The 22,463-nt window shown below is 40.5% G+C and overlaps 1 protein-coding gene across 16 annotated transcripts in view; it reads left to right on the top strand.

Moving 5' to 3' along the window:
* The window catches only part of Mef2c (myocyte enhancer factor 2C), a 163,681-nt gene that overhangs the window by 110,721 nt on the left and 30,497 nt on the right, over nt 1-22,463 (top strand). For 12 of the 16 annotated variants that reach the window (XM_013143425.2, XM_013143424.2, XM_063245313.1 and 9 more), the window contains 2 exons: nt 13,260-13,403; nt 21,093-21,279. In XM_013143425.2, the coding sequence (XP_012998879.1) occupies nt 13,260-13,403; nt 21,093-21,279 (331 nt within the window). Of the gene's footprint in view, nt 1-13,259; nt 13,404-13,462; nt 13,601-21,092; nt 21,280-22,463 lie in introns of all 16 variants that reach the window. The other 4 variants (XM_063245317.1, XM_063245315.1, XM_063245320.1 and 1 more) reach the window with 2 other exon arrangements.

Raw genomic sequence — 22,463 nt, 5'->3', positions numbered from 1 at the left:
ACTGAGAGCATTACTCTCTGTGTAATAGACGAAGTTGCATGAAATACAATTTTGTGAACCGTGAGTTGGTCTGAGATGCTGGGGTTATGGATTCCTATGCAGATAGCATTTATGGCATGAGGAAAATAGATTGGTGTTCATTTCATGTTTTTTAACATTGAATTTGGAAATAAATTTAGAAAAGTTAAACTCATAAAAGAATGAGGCAAGTTGGTCTATGCAGGCCTTGATCGGTTTGTGATAGCCATAACCCTAGGTTATTATGAGTCTTTAGAAGAGAAGATTCCTTTTCCACAATGGAATGTGTTTGCTATGCTCAGAATCTATTTGTCCCTGACCTGTGCCCTAGTTATTTCTAATCACTAAACTCAGTTCATAATTGGTGACACTAATAAGAAAGGGCCCTTCACATTAACAGAACCAAAAGGCAGGCACTGCAGTGCAGGTCCAGGAGGCATCCACCCCAGTAACAAATGAGCCAGGGTGCAAAGGGGCAGGTCCCCACAGAGTAGCCAACTGAGGGGCCCAGCTCTGACAGGCTACTGGCACTTTTGATGTCAGTCCTAGGATCACTGTTTGGTTATTTTTCTGGTAGCAGCTGGAAATGATTATATTGTTAAGAAAGCAAATTGTGGCCATTTGATTGATGAGTTCAGAGTGCGTGTTAATGTATGAAGTTCTAAGGGCCCAGAGCTCTCCCAGGTCTCAGGGATGCTCAGATAAAAGCCATAGCCCTACCCTGGAGGTACAGAGTTGGGATGGCCGAGGCCAGAACCCCATGCAGTGCGGAGTGAGACCTGGTACAAGGAGGGCAGGGAGCAGGAGTGTGGCTAGAGAGAGCCGCTGGATTCCAGTGGAGGCTCTTTGTCAACACAGCCAGACCTTAAGAGGTGGGGGCTGAGCCCAAGTAACCGAGGACTGTGACACAAGCTTATTTTAAATCGCCTTTTATTTACTTGAGGCTTCATTTTTTAAATTTTTGTTTTCATTGGTTTGTGTTTGCAGAGCATATGATTACATTCAAGTGCAGAGAGTTAGGGCATGGACAGGACCCATCCTCATCTTCCTCTCCCCTCCTGCCCTCTCTGTATCCCTTTTGCTTTGCAAAAGATTTATGTCCTTGTGTCACATTTTCTATCTTTTATTTTATGCTGATTTATACTTCAGGTTTCTCATATACACTGATTTATACTTCAGGTTTCTCATATACGAGAAACAATGCAACATTTAAGTTTGGGTGTTTGAGCTATTTCACTTAACATTCTGGTGTCATGGTGCATCCATTTGCTACAAATGACTCAAGCTTAGCCTTCTTACGGCAGAGTAATACTCCACCATATGTTTTCTTTCATCTATTTATCTGTTGATGGATATACCAGCTGCTTCCAGTATTCAGCTATTATGAATTGTGCTACTACAAATATGGATATGCATGGTTTACAGCTTTTGATGTCTCCATGATCTAAAAAAGTACAGTTCCACCACATTTCATTCCTCCCCTGGTTGCCCAAATGAGGCAGGTGAACCTGTACTATAGCACGTATGACCACACAGTGGGTTTGCATGATGAGAAGAGCTAGAGAAGGTGAAGGTACCAGGCTGTGACCTGAGTCCGGTGCTATCCCTGGTAATGTGATGAGAGAGATGAGGTAAAACCACTGTGAACACATAGAGTGGGAGCGAAAAGAGAGGGCAGCTTACTGCAGTGCGGTGGAGCTTTCTCTGGGGCTGTCTTCATGCCTAAGGTGAATTTGGGTAAATAGGTTCAATCCATGATCACTTGACAACAGCCCATAACCTAACAAGCTCTACCTCCAAGTCAGTGCGTGCACCTAAGAGGATCCTTTGCCCAGATCTCTGACTTCCTGAGGCCTCTCCAGCCTCTGGTTCACTTGGGGGTTTTGTCCACAGTCTGTGGCTCACAAAGCACCATCACCAGCTGTCTGTTGGCTTACTCAGCCCAGACCCTGCCCAGCCACCAGCCACTTAATGTATCTTCGGCCATCTGTGGTAAAGCGAAAGTCACCATACCCTCAGCTAATAAAATGCAAAGGACAGTGCTGAATTAACCAAGTCTCGGGAGAGATTTTCTATCAAAAGAGATGCAGAGTAAGAGTAAGACTAGAGCCCAAGGCTGCTGGCTGCCACAGTCCTAGCATTACTTAGGCTGAGGGAGAAAGTTCAGGGTTCAAGGGGAAACTGTGGGTCCTGGCCTTGAGCCTTTGCTTTTCTGTCTGAGCTACCCTACTCTGTCATCAAGGTGTCCTCAGCATTGTCCTCTAGGATACCCACCCAGAGCATGACCTGATCGCCTCTTCTGATGTCACCTACCCTGTTTGCTACATAGGACAGGAAGCCCACAAGAGACTGCAAGAATGTTACAGCCAGGAAAATGACAGGGAAACAGGAACATAGATAGTGATGATAAACAATTGTTCTGGGGAAGCTCCGAAGGGACATACTGGTTCCATTAACACTTCGCTGTACACAATTCTTTCCTTTCTATAAATTCAACTCATATATGAGGAAAAGGCACTGTAGGGTTCTGTGGTCGCTCCTGCTTGGAACAAAGGCAGTGTCCATGCTGGGTATAAACACAGTAGCTGCCCTTGGTGAATTTTGGACCCCACTGTCATTCTGCTCTAAGTAGAACCTGCCCCCATATAGATTCCATTATTAATAAGAATTTTATTTAGTGTCATCCATGTGCTGCGGATATTCAAGATGCTATGGATGCAGGTGGAAAAGATAAAGTTTCTCCTTTCCGAAAGTTTTGTTCTGATACACGGAGTCTTCTCTCCCTGGCAACCCAGTGTCCTCACAGCATCCTGGAAACGTCCCCCACTCCTGAGACCTCGTTTCTCTCCGACATGTCACAGCAAATGGCACAGAGCAGGCTGTGCCAGCTCAGTTGTCAGTCCCAGTCTCTGGGATGTCATGTTGCAGGCGGAGGCAAAGCCCTCAGAGTGAGGATGGATGAGTCTTCACGTCCCAGAAGCAGCAGTGCCTAAGTGGCCCTTTCCCATCATTGCTGCTAAATCACCACAGAATAACCAGTACTAAAACAAGGCTTTCAGCAGAGAATGGCCCTAGCTGCTCATTTTGGAGAGTGGACTGGTTTATCAGAAAGAGTCACAAATCAGTTAGAACAAAAAAAGGGGGGGAGTTAGTGTCAGGCACGCGTTGTGAAAGAAGTTGAGGATACTATAAATAGTGTCTGTCTTCACAATCCAAAACTGACCCTTGAAATCTCTCTACCTGACATTGAAGAAATGGAATAATAGGCAAGAACTTGGTGAGTATCTTCAGTGCTGCCCCAGATTGAAATCTACTCTTGGTAAATGTTGATGCTATGACTTAAGACACAAACATCATAATATCGTGAATACAGGCAAAGAGAGGGTCTCCACATTTGACCAACCCAAGAGAGAGGTAGGACAAGTTGAAGCCCTTTAGAGTTCTTTAATTCTCTTCAGCCTTCAGAGATAAGTGGGGAGGAAGAATGTTAGGCAAGGAAACAATCTGCATCTCTCAAGTCTCTGGCTGCCTCTGAAATGAGGATTTGTGTGTCATCTTCTTCTCAGGTATCAATAGAAGTTGCCATGACACAGGCAGTGTCACGGCCACAGTGAGTGGCCAGACTCAAGTCTTTATTTTGCATCACTTTGTAGAAAGCTCCCTGTTCCCTCTGCTCCTCTGACAGGGTGCTGAGAAACTTGAGATCCTCCTGGAGAGAGATTGTTCAGGGTACGTTGAGGGCATTGTTTGCTTCTGAGAGGGACTTGGAAATACAGAATGCACAAAGAGGCCTCTTGCAATAACTCTGTTTCTCAAAATGATTACATTCTCCTAATGACACAAAAGCTCAAGAGTCAGTGAAGTACAGCTGCACAAGCCCGGAACCCAAAGCAGGTCTCCTTAATTTATGACAACACACATATTTTACACTGTTGCCTTGTTACCCACCATGTTTGAGTTAGGCTGTCATAGAAAGCATGACTGCCAAATTTGCTTATTCATTCACCGAATGTATGAGAACCTATACTGAGTTCACACATATTAACAAAGTCCTTTGTTAGGGAGTAGAGGTAGCCATTTTTCAGGACTGACTGAGGCAGGCAGGTAAAAAAGCAAATTGCAATGTAATATACTGCATATAAAATTACGAAAAGGCACAGGGTGCATGAGTCATAATCCCAGCCACTCAGGGAAAGAAGCACTGCAAAGTCAGGGCCAGGATGGACAACTTAATGGCTTAATGACCATACCTAAAATAAAATCAAATGGGCTGGGGTATATCTTGGTGGTAAGAGAACTTACAGTTTACTAGACTTAGGTTCAATTGCTAGCACCACAAAAAATAAAGAAAAGGGTAAGACTGTAAGGACACAGAGAAGGCAGAGTTGCACAGACCTCACGGAGCAGGTGTTGCTGTTAGAGGATTGGTGTCCTAGAAGGACTGAGGTTTAGCAGGGAAGAAAGTAAGTTAGGCTACTCCAGACAGGACTGAATGATACATATCAAGCATGTTTTTAAAGTACATGACTAACTTGGAAAATGACACAGGATTCTCTTAGACCAAAACACAGCATGCAGAAGAGAGGAATAGAGATCAAAGAGGAAGGTTCAGGGCCTGAGGATCGAAGGGTGGAAATGTGCTAGATTTTATCAGGTTTGTAAGAACAATGATAGAGATGAGGTTTGCACTTTAATTAGACTCTGGGAAGGATGAAAGAAGATTGACTAGAAGGTTGGCATCTCAAACAAGCAGTCGAAAGGATGGAACACCAAATAGCAAGAATAGTAATAGCTGAGTCAAGAGATGATAGAATTGAGAGGGATTTGGGGACCACTGGGGTGAACAAATACGTTGTAATGTTTGCTGCGAACTGAAAACTGGGAGGGGAATGGAAGAAGAGATGGTGAGATCAAGAAAATAAATGGGAAAAAAGGATGCAATAGTAGAGATCCTGGGAAACCCTATAGAAATGCAGATACCAAATGACTGAAAGATAGCCTTGCCCTGACAGATGAACAAGAGGACTGGGATGTAGGCTCATCTCAAGTGACTAATCATGCATCGGTCATGAGATAAGAGCTTCCATGGAAACAAAAGTAATGATTTGGGGCTTTTTTGCAGTGGTAGGAATTGAACCTAAGGCCTCATGCATTTTAGGCAAGCACTCTCCTACTGAGTGACGATTCCCAAACAAAAATAATAATTTGAACTTAATCTGATTGCTCAAGATAACATGCGCATCTTTTGTTAAAGATATTCATGTTTTAGAATGTGTCTTAACAAATTATTTTTGAAGAATCAGTATCTATGGAGCCACCTTTTGTTTCATGTAACCATTTGCAAGTGAAATACCATAAACTCTAAAGATTAGGATGTGAAATTATATGCACTTCTATACTCTCACAAACCTGCTTCCCGATCTTCGAGAATTTATTCCTCTCCGCCCTTTTTCGACCTTGGTTTAGTTTATAGTTCCATTCTGTCTTTTCCTTCCTTATTTAACAAATCAACATTATTTGTTCTTCCAGACCCACTACGATTTTGATCCTTTGCATTTCAGTCTTTATTTCCTTATTTTATAACCTTATTAGGCTTAACTGCATACAGTATCATGCACTTGAGCCATATATTCAGATATTCTCTGTTTAGTATTTGGCTTCACATGTCTCTTGGATGGGGATGTCAGGGAGTGTTTCATAGCTGGTGTGTGCCAAATTTCCCTCCTCAGTCCCGTTCTCAGCCAGCCTCATGATACCTAACTTGTCCTGCTTCCAGGAGAGGTGTGGTGGAAGAATCCTTAAAAACTCCAAACCAGACCCTATGCTTAGGAAGTCTAAATCATCTGTTGGCCCTAGGCTCACCCTGATCTTCCACGGATACCCCAGGCAAGGGTTGGCTCAGAATAAGACCAGTGTCAGAGTGGAGGAGGACGGAGAATACGTAGGAAAGCATCCAAGAACTGGAGGGGAAGAAAGTGAACTTTGCCCAGGAATTTTAAAACATGCTTATTTCAAATCTGTAGTGTTTGATTCACATTCACAAAAGTTCCCTTGCTTTTTCCGAAAGAGTTTTGTTTTTCCTTTTCTAACTTTTATTTCTGCCTAAGATACCACTCCTTTTTTTTCTCCTGTTTCCATGCTGATTTCTGTGCTGTTTCCTGCTACCCTTTGATCTCAGTGATGATATACTCTCTTCTTCAGAGGTTTCTTAAAATGCTCACTTTTTTTAAACTTCCGTCACTAGACTAGGGCCTCCATTTTTAAGCACTGATTGATATAAAACCCGATTTATAATTAATTTCGTACATGGTACAAGTTATGCCTGTACATCATTGCTTTATAATTCAAAAAAGTACATTTCAAAAATTAATAAACTTGTGTCACTTAGAATGAAGTAATGAACTTCAATATACTATGAAACGGTAACACAAAGTGACCAAAAAAAAAGAAAGTATAGTAGCAAAAATATGCTACCCAAGACTACTCTTTCTCCATTTGAAAGTCTCTGTTCAGTTTATGTGGCCATTTCAATCTGTCATTAAGCTGCAGACATTTATTAAGCCCACTCCACATGGCAGGCCCTTTTTCTAAGTTCTGGTGTTACAGAGTGACTGACAAACAGTCCCTATTCTTGCGCCTGATACGTGAAGAATCTGTCAAAACTTTTGTGTCTTTTATTTTTCCTTTATAGGAAGATTTTTTAATTCTGTGAAAACTTTTCAAGTCCAATATTGAGACTACCTTTTGAAGAAAAATATAAAAACAAAAGCACTGTACATTTCCAGCTCTTCTTCCCTCTTTTGCCAGTAACAGTATCTTATTAGAATGAACAGTAGTAACTTGTAGGAATAGGGTTATTAAAGTTTTCTATGTTCAATTTTTTTAAAAAATATTCACCACAAGTGAATAACTTTTGGTACAAGTGAATATTTTGTACTCTATATGAAATATGATTTGCCCACCAATTTAAAATCTAATTAACAGCATTTAAAGTATTTTTATCTTTGTAGAATAACAATGAAAAAAATCATGATACAGACATATTACAAATCATGCTTCCAGTTTTGACTATTAAAAGGACATACAGAGAAATTTCTTGGCATCTAATCTTGCTCCTGCTTAAGTGATCTGTGCTAGAAAACACAAAATTTTTAAAATGCAATATTTGTAAAAAACCAGACTTTTATCTTACATTTATACTACCAGCTTCCAGATATTAAACAGTCTGGTACATAGTAGGTTTTTTATAATCCCTTGCAGAGTACGTATTAAGTAGAGAAAGCCACGGGCACTATTCAAAGGCTGCCACTCCCCAGCTACTGAAGTGAGAGATGAGAACCTGTTCACCAGTTGGCAGTCATGTTTACCAGCCATTCTAGAAACTTCCTTTATAGCCAAAGTCCACTTTGATGGCTCTTCCTACTCCTACATGGATTTGCTACTTTCTAAACACTATTCAATTTGTTACCCACAAACACTTTTCTTTACAAAGCTGTGAAAGATCATCAGAAAAAGATTAAGGGTCAGAGGAAAGGAAGCTACCTTTTCCAAATCGATGGAGCCCCCCGTACACACCTCACCTTGACTTTTGTGTGAACATAGCATTCTTGCAAATGATAGTAATAATCCCTTCATGTGTTCTTGACCCATAACCCTCTAAAGTCAACTGTGCAAGAAAGGGTGCTTATTTGGATTTTGACAAAGGTTAATAAGAATAACTGGAGGCTTTTCACAAAAGGGTTTACATTTTCAGCCTGGAAGGCACAGAAAAGGAAAGATGATAAAAATGTGTATTCTTGAGACATTAAACACACCATGATATGGACTGGTTGGAAACTTTCATCTGAGGTGGTAGTTCTCTGAAAAAAACACAGCTAACCTTTACTTCAGTATTATTAACATCAAATATATAGCTTTGTATAATTGAAAAAGACAAACCATTTAGTTACTTCTTCTCACTAACAAATAATTCATCGAAAAGAAAGTTAATAATGAAAGAAATGAATGAAGGGGGCTGGGGATTTAGCTCAGTGGCATAAGCACCTGCCATACAAGCAGGTGACATGAGTTCGATCCCCGGTACTGATTAAAAAAAAGAAAAAAAATTGAAAAAAAAAATGAATGAAAAAGGAAAAGCCAGATTAGCCATGCTAGAAGAAAGGAATTTTCTAGTTGATAACATAATGCCTGCAACAGGAAAAACAAGAGCTCCATGTGGCATTCTTTTTCATTTATATTCCTTACAGGAATGAAATAGAATCTGTTCCCTTACATCTATTTCATTAGGATTTTTGAAGCACCTGTCACCTATCATCATCAGTTTATACATATTTCAAGTTATTCCGATGCACAAATGTAATAACACAGGTCCATATGTCCACCTGTCTGGAGAAAGATTCTGCATGGTTTTTGAATTACCTATCTGGACTCTTTCTCCCATTTATTTTTCAGAGTATGCCGCCTTCTGTCAGCCTAATTACTTCCCCCAGAGTGGCTCTTCCCAGCTCAGTGTATGACAGTGGGTACTTTATGAGTACACCCGAGAAGCCACCGCAACCCACTGATGCAGTCCAAAAGCATCTCTTTCTGGTGGCAAGCTGGCTCCAGTTTATCAGCTCACTTAAGAGTAAGAGTTTACAGGGCTGGTGATTTAGCTCAGCGGCATAAGCGCCTGCCTTGCAAGCAGGTAGTCGTGAGTTTGAACCTTGGTACCGATAAAAAGGAAAAAAGACCAAAAAAAAAAAAAAATTGCTAAGGTAAGAGTTCTGCAGAAACAGAGCAAGAGAAGCTGGTGGTTTCAGTAGGTTTCTCGCCCTATCTTGACATATAGAATAAGTATTTTTAAAACAGTTGAGAGGCATTTAAAACACACACACACGGTAATCAAACTGTGCAGTGAATGTTTAAATTTTTCAAGTTGATTGTAGTGAAAGACCCACTGCCATTAGTCCCCTTCAGAACACTCCTGTTCATTGAAACACACTCATGCCATCATTCTTGCCACTTTGGGAAGCAGTTCTGAAGTCCTTCTCCACGTCTTTGTGAGATATGATTAAAAGTGCTGTGAATGATGCTGCCTGGTGTCATCCAACAGCAAGACAGGCTCATTAAAATATTACGGTGCGCCTGGATCAACCTTACAGATGCATTCTGGAACCCTTTAACTTCTGGTTCTTCCACAGAGTCAAATGACCATAAAAGTGAAATATTTTGAATGGGCTCAGGACATAGAGGCAGTCCAGACAGGGCAATCAAAGACGCTCACTAAGAGGACTTCTGGAATGGCTTCAGAGTGGCCAAGAATGAGGGAATAAGTGTATTTGAAGAGAGGGAAATGGGAAAGTCAGTCCTTTTAAATTTAAACAGTCATTTTATTTTTAGATCATACACACACACACACACACACCTAGGACCTCTAGCTGTTGTAATAGAATAATAATTTAAGTGCTTACGTGACCTGATCAATGACATTTGTAAAGGATCAGAAAAGTTTTCAAAAGCCAATGGCAGAGATTTTGATTTTGCTAGCAGGAAGCCTGCAGGAATAATGCTTATTTATCCATTTAGTAAGCCCTTTAGTTCATATCGACTATTCATTACTGTGAATAGACAGACTTGGCTGACTCTAGCCGTAATTCCTTTGTAATCATTAAACAGCTGTAGATTTTTAATATAATAAAGACAAAACTGCTCTTATAGTTCCACATTCATGCTATGATATTCAAGTTCGTGCCATCCTTTCCATTTTCAGAGCTTTATAATTCCACCATAATCATTTGTTCTTGGCAGAAACGTGTTATACAAGCACTCAGCTGAGGATAATATTTTTGAACAATTTTTTCAGTGTTCTGGTTATGTGATTATGGGAATTTGGAACTCGTTATTAATTTGCTCTGGGGTTTTGTGTTTGTGTATCTCAAAGAGTCCTTTTTGAAATAACACAATATAATTTGAATCATTAGTTCAGTGCCGGTGATATTTATTGCAAGATCATGTCGTCACATAGAAGGAGAATTAATGGGAGAAAATGAGCCTTTATTTTCCTCCTTCATCTTTATCACTTCCTTTGTGACTCTACCCTGCCTGCTTTGTTTGCTTAACAGATTACACACTTCTTCAGGTACACGGTGAGCTGCTGCTCTGAGTGACTTCCTAACCATGAGCTAAGGATTTCTTTGGCCACTGAACATCTCCAGTCTTGTCTAAAACCTGATGCATAACAAATACCCATATTTTGCCCATTTATTCATATTTAAAATTCTTCCACAGCCTAATTTTTTAAAAGATTTACTCCACATTGTCCAATATTGGACCAACTATTGGAGTTGAATATGACTGGGAGAGAGCTCTAATCTGCCTGCCTCACTCCATGAGCATAAGGAAACTTGGACAGAGAAGGCTGAGGCCCGAAATGTCCCAGGCCGAATTGTGGCTGGCTGTGCTGACTTGAGCTCTGGCCCAAAATCTTTCTAAACTTTTCAGAAAGGGTGTGTGAAAGATAACGAGTTAATATTTATAGAGATCTTTCAATAAAGCATAATTGATGTTTGAATTTTTATAAACCAAACACAATATCTACCCCCAAAAGCTTTGTAAGAATATTTAGCACACATGTATGTGCCAGATGGATTGCGATGGCAGTTGATAGGCCTCTCCTAACCCTTGCGTTCTGTTGTCAAAAATCTGCATATCAAAACAAGTATCATTTTTACAATAAGACTTACCAAATAAAAGACTTGATGCACATTGAAAAACCAAGACTATATTGTGAATCTAAATTAACATTATATAAGACTTTAAGTAAGAATGTCTTAGCATGCCTGAAACATAAGTAATCTTTGAAATGCATATCTATCCACACACACATATATATGAAATAAATATGCACATATGTGAAATCTATACATGCATACATTAAACATATACCTAGACACATTTCTTCATCTTACCTAATTTTTTTGCACAAGTGAATTCTGAAGAAAAATGGGATACGATGCCAGACACTCAGAAATTTTTCTTAGCAGCTCAAGGATCTGTACAAATCAAAGCAGAAACACATGACAATATGACAAATAGCTGTCACCCAGAGGAATGCACTTGTGTGTGTGTGATCATGTTCACACAAGAGCTGAAAATCTATGAAGTTAGTGAGTGTGATTGTTACACTAAGGTACTGATCACATCAGTTCCTTATATATTAGTGTAGGAACTTTCTATGAATTCTTATTCTGGGCCACAGATACTGGCTGCATGACAAGGAAGGATGAAATCATGTCATTTTCAGAAAAATAGATGGCTCTTGAGTTCATGATGCTAAGTCAAGTAAGTCAGACATTGAAACAAACCATATTAAGCCAAATCAGTCAGACACAGGCAGTTAAATAATGCTTGATTTCTCTTACATGAGAAGCCCAAAATATAAATAAATTTTAAAAACAAAATAAAGGAGGAGGATTAGAAAATAGAGATGAGACATTTTAGAGATGAGGAAGGGGATTGGGAAAGGAGAAGACAGAGGTAGGAAAGGGAAGAAAAAGATGAAAATGATCAAGATACGATTTACACCAGTTCCCAAAAAAGGATGTAACTATTATGTATTGCAGACATTAATAAAAACTGATAGCTGTAGGTCTATTTTAGGGGGACAGGTGGCCCCACCAATTATAAGGTTGTAAATGTATATTTTATCATCTTATGTCAAAATACTTATTTTAATATTCAAACATTTTAACACATAATAAGCTGTAACCATATGTTTATTTGTTATACTATACTGCTATAACATTAATAAATATTTACAGAACCATAGTGTATCTTCGATGCATTGGAAATGGTAGCTCTCTTAATGTGACATTAAGTAAAAACCTTTGGTGCCTCAGAAATTAATTTTAAGTAATATTACTTTTGTTCCTCATCAACAAGAACTAAGGAGCTTACATTTTGAAGACTGACACTCCCTTTTAAACTCCTGTTGTTTTATTTATTTTCCCCAATTGCATGAATTAAAGATGAGGTGTTATCTCAGCTTTCATTTCCCTAGCTTTGTGTTACAGCTTTTTATTTGTGTGTCAATGCTGTCTTTAATAAAGATGAGCTCTTCTGAACTTTCCACTTAGTGAGAGACACAGAGGTACACATCTCTTTGTAACCAGTTTTGATAGTACAGGAAAATTAAGAACTGTTGATAGCCTAGTAATAATTAACATGGCAAGCTATGTGATTCATCAGAAGTTTTATGATCTCTAAGAACATAACATTGTCTCTGTAAATCGAATTGTGTATCATTAAGTTGACAACCAACCATCAGCTTGAGAAAAAAAAGTAGTCAAACTCAGAACTCTTGACTCATACTTTTTCCAACTGTTACAGTGTTATATTAGTATTTATACTTCTGTGACAGCTGAAACTAGACCAGACCTACAGCCAGGAGACAGGAGCTTCAAGATAAGGCACTGACTTTTCACTTTCATGTACAGGAAGACAGTCTCCCAGGTGATTCCCGCTCAGCTAAACTCGAGGAACTTAGCTGACTTGATGGTTACTGGCTCGGCCACCTATCTGCAGTATTCTGTGGCTGCTTTACTCAGCTCAGGATAATGAAGCCCAAAGTCAGCTGTTTTGACTTTTCCTCCAGCCTATATTTAGGAAGATAACTTCTCAGTATTATACATTTCAGGGAAGATTTTCACATTTGCAGAACTCCAAACAAAAGTTCCTCTCCAAGTAAGCGTGGTGTCTGAACCCTCTCCATCAGTGCTGAGGGGGGCTGCCAGCAAGGTTTTCTTATGCCCGCCTGGCGTCAAGAGCGTGGGGTGGGGGTGTGCATGGGGACATCATTAGTGCCAACCCGAGTGTTCAGTGTGTTTCCAGCATTTCTACCTCTGTCACCATCTCAGATTCTGAACTCATTGTGTAACATCCTGACTTCTGATTTTTCTGCGGGAAGAATGAATGTTGTCATTTGCCCACCTTCACTGTATTGCTGTAATTGTCACCTGATATTTCTTGAAGTGTTTAGGAATTCCATATCACAAAGCTTGGGCCCTCCTGTTCTCTTGTTGAACTGAATTTATCGCAAAAGGAGTTTCTCTGGTGTGTTTTTAAGCGAACGATGAGCCCTGGTGGAATAGAGAGAGGGTGTCATAACCGGAAACGCTGGACTGTTTGAACTCCTGTAACAGCCCTGAAATGTCTCTTGCAGCCTTTGTCTAGGTTTGAACTCTCCAAATTGTGTATTTCAGACGTTGAGAAAGAAAGGCCTTAATGGCTGTGACAGCCCAGATCCTGATGCAGACGATTCAGTAGGTCACAGCCCTGAGTCTGAGGACAAGTACAGGAAAATTAACGAAGATATTGATCTAATGATCAGCAGGCAGAGATTGTGTGTAAGTACTCGCAACACCCTTCCTTTTTTTTACTCTTGATATTTCTCTGAACCTGGCAGGCATTGAACAAGAAAGAAAACAAAGGCTGTGAAAGCCCCGATCCCGACTCCTCTTATGCACTCACCCCACGCACTGAAGAAAAATACAAAAAAATTAATGAAGAATTTGATAATATGATCAAGAGTCATAAAATTCCTGTAAGTACCAAAGGTAGATGGCTGGCCTGCTGATAATCGCTGCAGTAACATCCCTTAACCCTCTCACGATGGCTTGCTCTGAAAAGCAGAAGAAAGACAGACAGATCCAGTAGAGCCATCTCCTCCCACCGGCTGTGCATTTAAGAAGCCAGCCTTTTGGGAGGCTGCATTTATGTAATCTCCAAGAGTCGCCATCAAGAAGTTCCTTCTGAGGTAGAAGCCATGCTCAGGAGGAAGAGAAAGATCTATATGACACACCCCAAATGTACACAGTCTTTGAAACACCCAGTTCACACCAATCACGAAACACTAGTAAAGCCCTAGAACAGAAAAGGCCTTCCAAACAAGTGTGAAGGTTTGCCAGAAACTGCATAGATACAGCGTATGCTGAGACAAGGTTCCCGCAGTGGAACTGGAATTCTCTCCTATAGACTGAGGACCCCACCTGACTAAAAGCAGGCCCTCCCCCTGTACATGAAACTCAGCCAACTGCACTGAAGGGTTAAAGCTAAGGCTCGCTCCAGGGAACAGACTGCATGAAACAGAATGGTAAGATGTCGACGTTTGTGTGCTGGGGTGATGTTAAACTTTTCTCAGAATATTATTTGCTTTGCCTACGCCAGTGTTTTTCATGCTTTAACATTCGGCTAAATTTTGTCTTAACCGAGTCAAAAAAAAATTTCTAACAATCAATCATATGCCTGGCCAGATATTTAAGAGAAGTAACTCCGCATGTGTTATTTTGTTTGCCCACATGTATGGGGAAAAATATATATTCTTCTTGTATTCTATCATCAACCAAACAGTGTTAATTTTGTGGCATACAGGGAGGAAACTCGAGGTTCATGTGCTTTCTGAATAACTCATGTTAGTACCCAAACCCCAACAATACACAACCTCCTCATTGGTCCCTTTAAAAAAGTGCATTGTTTTGGTGAGTTAGCAAAACTGTCTAAACATGAATACCCAGAGTGTCTCTATAATGAAAATATGCTTTGCAAATTATATTTGTAGATATTTGGAGACAAATGCTATAGGCCAAGTCTACAACCACATTCACAAGATAAATTCATGCTTTCCCATAGTAGGTACACACTCAAACTTCATCGAATTAATTTTATAAATCAGTTTAAAACTTATTTATAAAAGGGATGCATATTTAATTTTCTATCCCTATAAATTCATGTCATTTTCTTTTGTTGAGTGAAATAATGTCAGCAGTGGAGTTTTTGTTGAATCAGAATTATTAACACACTGTATCATGAAGGAAGGCTCTGTGCTATAAATTCTTAAAGGTTTCATAAAACTAAAATACAGTATATAGCTCATTCACAATGAGCACTTTATTCAATGAATTATTTCTTCTCTTAGACCACCAGGCATGCTTGTTAACAATACTCAAAATCCTTAAAAGACAAAATATCCGCCGGGATTTTATCTTGCTCAGAGGAAGGGAAGAAATAGCTCCTTTTAACTGACTTTTGATTCTCATGGTCTCAGTTGTTCTTGCTGTATTATTTGCTAGTTTGGAGTCACTGTGTACAAAGGTTTGTGAGTATAGAATTTTAAAGCAAAGTACATTAGATGTCTCTGATAAAAGAAATCTCTGCACAGTGAGGAAGAAAGAAAATCTATGCAGTACTGCTCTTCACTGTCTGTGGAGGTGATATTAGCTATAGATACAGATTTAACCTCCACACTACCAGAGGGGTGACCACTGGATCATTTCCCCATATTGAAGGGAACAGAGATGGTGTGATGGATGCCTGGACTTCTTCACAGTATTTCACTGTGGTGTGTAAAAAGAGCAAAATCAAAACACATGATTTCCTAAGAAGTACCACGGTATGTAGCAGGGGCTGGGAAACCACAGGCCAGTTTATGGGCAGAGTTGTGAGAAGGAGCCACCCCACTGCTCGGTGGGCCACAGTCTCTGGTGTCTCCATGATGCAAAGCCGAGTTTGGGCGCATGGCTGACCGCTGCAGCAAGGCTGTCCTGTTGAAAGTCTCCACAGCTGCTAAAACATTTACAGCAGGGCAAGGACACTCTGCCCCTTGTGTGTGGAGCGTGTCTCCGCCTCTTTAAAAACATTACAAGACTGTTTTTCTAGTTCCGAGACCCAGTTTGAAGAGTTTCCTTTTTAACATAGAAAATGTAATATAACAGTCACCTGTTGGAGTAATATAATTTATGCCCATGTTCCTCAATTACATGAAATAATTCACGGGCGATTTGGAATCTTGTCGACCAGCATTTCCTCATGCTGGGTTGGCTCAGTTCACATTGGGCTTCATAGCAAGCACAAACAGCTCCATTTAAGGAAGCAGGAACTGGGAAATGGGCTGAATGGGGAGAGGCAGATGCAAGACTGGTTAAAGTGAAGGAGAAGAGAGGAAGTGGAAGAAAGGCGTGTGTTGCCCAGACTGACAGACTGTGCGGAGAAGCGTGCTGTGCCTCAGTTCAAAAGGGGCGCTGCCTTGAAAAGCACTGTAGATTATTTCTGTGCAGAGGGAGGATGCTTGGGCAAAAGGAAAAGATCCGATGTTCAGGTGCAATGGGGAGAAAATAGTAAAAAGCCTCAAAAAAAGAGGAGGAAGGACTATCCAGAGGAAGGTGGGATTGGAGCTGGGTGAGAGGAAGCCAGGGCTGTCCAGAGGTGGGAGGCAGGGGGAGCAAGGAGGGCCCACCGCGTGGGGGCTGCATTTAACCTGTGCAGACCTAGAGGGAAGAGAGATGGAGGACGATGCCAGTGTGACAGCCAGAGGGGTTAAGCCAGAGGGAGGCTGAGCAAGCGGATCCTTCAGGCATCTGGCAACCAGGAGGAAACAGATACTGGTCATCCCCAGTCACTAGAACTGCGAGACTCTGCCCTCTGCCCAGGGTTCTACCACCTGGTAGTGGTTGTTCCCAATCTAAGGTATCATTAGTGGCAGGTTTTCTTTTTAATAAAAGGGGATTCCATTCAGTCATTCACACTAAATAAAAGTGGTCCCATTAGCTAGATATTTTATTAAAATATACTATTTGATTTTTATTGGGCTTTCTTCGTGGTGAGTCTGAGAAACCAGTTGGTATTGGATGAGACGGTATACTTCAGTAACCACCATTCCCCTTTGTTTAGGGAGGGAAATCAAAGCTTTTTAGTTATGAGATGTGTGCCTGTTAACCCCAGCACCAGCCTCTCAGGCAGCGACCCAGCCCTGCCTTCACTGACTGTGCTTGGTTCAGGCTCCTCTGTCCACGGCTTGAAATTCTTTTATTTTATTTTTTTTTTTTTAAACAAGAGCTCCAACCCCTTTTCATTTTGACCTGGGCTCTGCAAATTCTACAGCCAGTCCTGCCTCCAGCACTTTATTTAATCACCTCCTATGCTCCCTGGCAGACTTGATTATTCTAACAATTTGGAGCTTGGCCTTGAATTCTCTGCAAGTTTAGAACTTTAAACCACTTCTTGGCCTTCTTTTTCTAGGCAAAAATTTTTAAGCATAGCTGTTTTTAAGTTTCCTAATTTTGAAAAGCCTAGAAGAAAAATAGTAATGCCAAGTTCCTGGGAATGTGTGTGTGGTACTCTAACTCTTGCATTCCCCTGGCTGGTCTCTTTGCGGATACAACTATTTCCTACCTCAGATAAGGAGATCAAGATTGAGGGAGACTGAATACCCTGCCCAGGTAAATGACAATTTATTTCACAGTCTGGATTGCAACTGAGATTTCCAATAGAAAGATTAATGTTCCTTCTGATTTAATGTTCTGAATTAAGATTCTCAAAAATAACTCTTCAGTGCGGTCATTTATAAACTCATACTTCACTTTCAGAATTATCATGGCCAATTCCTAAAACAGATAAAAAAACAAAAGGACCAAGGCATGACATATTGGTATATATTTTGTTTATTTAAAGTTTTGGGAATGTGCTCTACTATTAGAATTACATCTGACCCCCATTTAGCCAATCACAATTGAGTTTTATAGTAGTCATCATCAAATTCTTTATGATCCAGAAAAGTAGAAACAAAATAATTTGGGGGAATAATGATGGTCAGAGGAAGGAAGGAGAACAATTCAGAATGTATACATAATTATTAATAATCTTCTGTATTTTAAAGCCCCCTGAGGGCAAAATGGACTAATTTTGTTCTCTAATTGAGACAGAGCCAACATTCTGTAGAATATTCAGGGAAGATACATTTTTTTTCCTGATCTTTGGGAACAGTGAATACAAATTAAAACAATTGTAACCAAAACATTTAAAATACAAACTCTCAAATAAATGTAGAAGAAAGGAATCTGTAAGGTCTATTTTTTTCCGAAGACCTCAGTCACTGCACTGTGAATACTCATGCTTATTGCATGAAAACCTATTTAGTTCTTCAGTATATGGCTCCCAAATCCTAGGCTACTAGCAATCCAGCTCTTAATCACTTAGCAGTGTGATTTCTTTCTGCAACATCTATTTGTGTCCGAAACTTACACTATGCAACAGAGTGATCTAATGGCAAAAGCAAGGAACTCAGTTGCAAATGACTCGCTTTTGAGCCATTACCAAATCTCATCAATTAGAAAAGGGAAGGATTATATCTACAAGAAAAAGACGTTGAAGGAGTTCAGTGATACCATGAATGTAAATTATGCCATCCAGTACCTGCACAATAAATAATATATGGTAAACGGTAAACTTATATTTTTGTATTAGTATAGTATCTTCCTAAAATGTTTTCTCCAAAGGAAAATAAAAAGTAGAATAGACTTACATTGCCTTAAGAGCTTGAGCTCTTTCTTGATGAAGAAGGACACTATTTGACCAACCTCTTAATGGATCTTATGAGAGAGGAAAGTGAGCACAGGGGAGAGAGATCAGGAGATGGTAAGGGACCCACACAAAATTGAGGGAATAAGTTGGGTAATCCGGGTTGGAGTCCCTAAGAAGGCAAAGTTCTGAGCAGTGATTTGGAGGAAGTGATGGAGGTCACCACGGCAGTGAGTCAAGAATAAAAAAGGAAGGAACAGGGTGACAGAGATGAGATAATGGAAGCTGGTAAAAACTGAAACCTACAGGGCACGTGGACCACCAGAAGAAGTGAGGCTTTTACTCTGAGTGAGATGAGAGCTCTCCTAGGATTGTGAGCGGAGCTCTGCCATCTTCTGATTTCTGCTCTTAAAAAACTAAGCTGATTGTTAGGTTGAAAATCAAAATGAGAACAAGGGCAGGGTGGGTTCATTTTGGAGGCCATAATGGCAGTGATCCAGGTGAAAGATAATAGTACCAGAACCAGGGTATTGTCCCCCCAAACACACTGATTATGACACCAGAGACAGCAGACTCCCAGAATGCCCCTGAAGTGTACTGTTTTCTCAGCTGAGAGCAGTACCTGGGGTCTTAGCAGGAAACAGGTGGCAAACTCACAAGGGTCACTAAAGATACCCTGTTAAGAGCTCATTACAAGGCCTATGTACAGATGGGTACAGTTAAGGACAGCCTGAGACAACAGTGTGGCACACCAGGGCAGCACTCTAGACACTGCTGTAAGCTTTAGGCCTAAAGGAACAAGAGAAGGGAGAAATTATCCAAGCACAGCAAGACCTGTGCCCGTAGGAGAGAGAGACCCAGAAGCCGTGTGGTCTCGGTGGAGGAATGCAGTGTCTGCCAGCACAGCTGTGGCCCAGCATGGGGGATCCGACTGCAGGACAGCAATCCCTGACCTCTCCTCTGCACTGTCCGTGCTGCTGCTCATTCCCCTGGCCAGCCTAAAGGCAGAGAGCAGGGTCTAACTCACGCCATTCGGGGTCGGCTCCTGGGTCCAGAGTGAGGAGGACAGAGACAGAGTTGGAGGGACCCACAGAGGACATGGCATCCACCGCTGCACCAGATTGATCTAGGTGTGCAGCAGCCGTGCTTAGTGCACCTTTTTATGAAATCTGTAGACACTTGTTTTGTAGCATACACTTTGCTAGTTTTTGTTGTTTAAAGGGGCTCAGGGAATTTGAGAGTATGGGCACGCTTTTTCATCTTACCAAAGATTTATTTTCCACTATGTCATGGTGCTCATCCAAAAATTATTCTGTTATCCTGTTTACAGCACGAGAGACTTAGAAAAGTATGTCTATATTACCATATCACATCACTGTCACTTCCCTCAAAAACAGTAAAGAATCAAAGACATATACAATGAAAACATTTGCTCTTATCAATATTGACACAGGTCATGGAAGAAAAGATAAATAGGAATTGAAGAATATGGGAGCCTAAACATAAACAGAGGACAGTACTCTAATCATCACCAGGGTAGACCTTAAAGAACCACAGAGCATGCTATAAGGTGCAGGCCAGCCAGTCAACCAGTGCTAGGTAGTTGGTGTTAGTCCTGGAAAAAAAAAAAGAAGAAGAAGAAGAAGAAGAAAGCAAACCAACTAAGCCATGTGTACACAGGCATTTGAACTTTCATGACATATAAACCCTATGAGTGTGTGTAGTATTAGTTTTAATATTCTATATGCTCTGATACCACGAGACCCCTGCTAATATATTAAAACAATATTTTCACTTACAGTGCTGAGGAGGGAGAAAGAGGGAAAGGAGAGAGGAGAGAGAGAGACAGACAGATAGACAGACAGACAGACAGACAGACAGACAGAGACAAAGACAGAGCCAGAGACAGAGAAAGAGAGAAGAGAGAAATTTACAACCAGTTGGTATAAGCAGAAACATAGTTTGAGTTGTCAAAGTAACACTTCCCAAAATCATTAACAGGGATTTAAATTACTGTAGACATCCACAGAGTTTCAATTCACTAAATATTGGCCAACTCTCTCACTTAAGATACTGATCCTGCTCTTCATCAATGGTAGTACATATCAAAATTTGAAGCATAATATATTTTCTGAACTGTCATTTTAAAATGTGAGCTACCGAGTGATATTGCTCTGTTGAAATCTGTGTCTTAAAATTTCTATTATCTTTAGAGTTACTTTTAAAAGGCAGACCTTTTAAAAATAATAATTGAACTATATGTGCCGTTCACATGCCTGGAGATGATTTTGTATCATTAAACTTCTGCATAAATATGCTTCAATAAGCAATTAAACCCCAAGATCTGGTTTGCATTTTAATCCTCCTTTCTCTGTGTGAAGTCATCACCATCATGAACCTTTGATCTTGCAGTCGTTTCTGGCACCAGATTCAGATATCACAAATGCACAATTATTACTTAATAGAATGGAATTCAAAGACAATGGAGTCTGATGAAATGGGGCTTTGTTTGAAACCTTTTCTAATAGTCGCAAAGAAAGTGTTCCGAGCACATTAAAGAAATCAATTTACGATCCAAACATTTTGGAGAACTCTTCGTAATGGTCTTCTAAGCACCAAGCAGTTGGGGATTTGCGTGTTTTCTTGGGAAAGTAGAAACTGACTGACCTTGAAAGCTTCTGTCATTGTTCCTCTCTCTGACCTATGTTTGGGGGATTGTTCCCTTTTTTTCTCTCTTCTGCCAGGCCGTTCCACCTCCTAATTTTGAGATGCCCGTCTCCATCCCAGTGTCCAGCCACAACAGCTTGGTTTACAGCAACCCTGTCAGCTCCTTGGGGAATCCCAACCTTCTGCCTCTGGCCCACCCGTCCCTGCAGAGGAATAGCATGTCTCCTGGCGTGACACACCGACCTCCGAGTGCAGGCAACACAGGTAGATGTCAGAGGGCCCCCAGCCCCATTCCCTGCTTGGCCTCAGCTCGCTCAGTGTCAGGGCTTCCCGTGCTGAAGCCTGAATCCTAGAGCACCACGTGCTTCAGAATCTTCCCGAGTGCTAATTTGTCTTTTCAGACCATAACTCGTCTCCTCGTGGAGCTATGTTTGAACCACGACTTTCCCAAAGGAGATGTCACAGATCTTCTCTGTGCCTTTTGGCTTCCACTCTCCTCCTCCCTCAACTCCTGTTTTCTGTCTTCCTGCTACCAAAGATACCACCCTTGCCCTGTGTCCTCTGATAGCATTCGATCCATTCGGTTACTTGTTATTGCAATCAGTTCTTATTTATTTATACAATAACTTATCCCAGAAAGGGTTGGCAGTGGAGAGGAACTCGGATAACATGATTTATATGTGTGAAATCAAATCAAAGCTGAGTCAGAAATGAAGAGCACATCGCCAGCTCATGTACATGTGGCGCAAATCTGTCTCTGCGTCTCTAACAGGCTTTTGCTATTGTTCAATTTACAATGTACTAGAAAAATAACATTATTGCTCAGAAAAAGTCCAACCATTCTGACCGCTCAGGTTCAGCTAAATACACTGTGATATACTGTATTGAATATGTGTCTGCTTCTTTCTCGGCTATACTTAAAGAATCTTGGAGGGAAGAATACTCTCTTGATTTGCCAGGCTCACAGTGGGATCCAATTCAACGTATACTGAATGTAACTACATTGTTCCTTTATGTTTCCAGAAGCAGCATCAAAAATAATTGTATTTCTAAGTCACATACAGTACACCATTATGTATTTACATTTTATTTTTAAGAAACCCACACCGTAGGAAGTTTTTAATATACCTTAGGAACAGACGACTATGTTAAAAGCGGTTTATTCAGGGAAGAATTTTTCCTGTAGAAGGCTTTATAAATCTTGACTCTGGGAAATGTGTACAAAGGACTTCATTGTGCCATTCTCTCTATTTTTTAGTGTGTTTGAAGGTTTTCATATGAATTTTCAATATATATACTCTTTTGGGTCATAGTCAAATACAGTTGAATTTCCTGCTTGATAAACTCATGCTCATTTTTAAATTTTGCTGTTTTATTTCCAAAACAGTATTTGATGGAAAGTAATAAATATTTTCTTAAAGTGTAATTTCTTCTAGTGCCATGATGAC

This window comes from Cavia porcellus, unplaced genomic scaffold, assembly GCF_034190915.1.
Source record: "Cavia porcellus strain 051 isolate PalLab524CR breed Dunkin Hartley unplaced genomic scaffold, mCavPor4.1 scaffold_2, whole genome shotgun sequence".
NCBI lineage: Eukaryota > Metazoa > Chordata > Mammalia > Rodentia > Caviidae > Cavia > Cavia porcellus.
The sequence above is the reverse complement of the archived record's forward strand: the minus strand, read 5'-3'. Positions and strand labels throughout refer to the sequence as shown.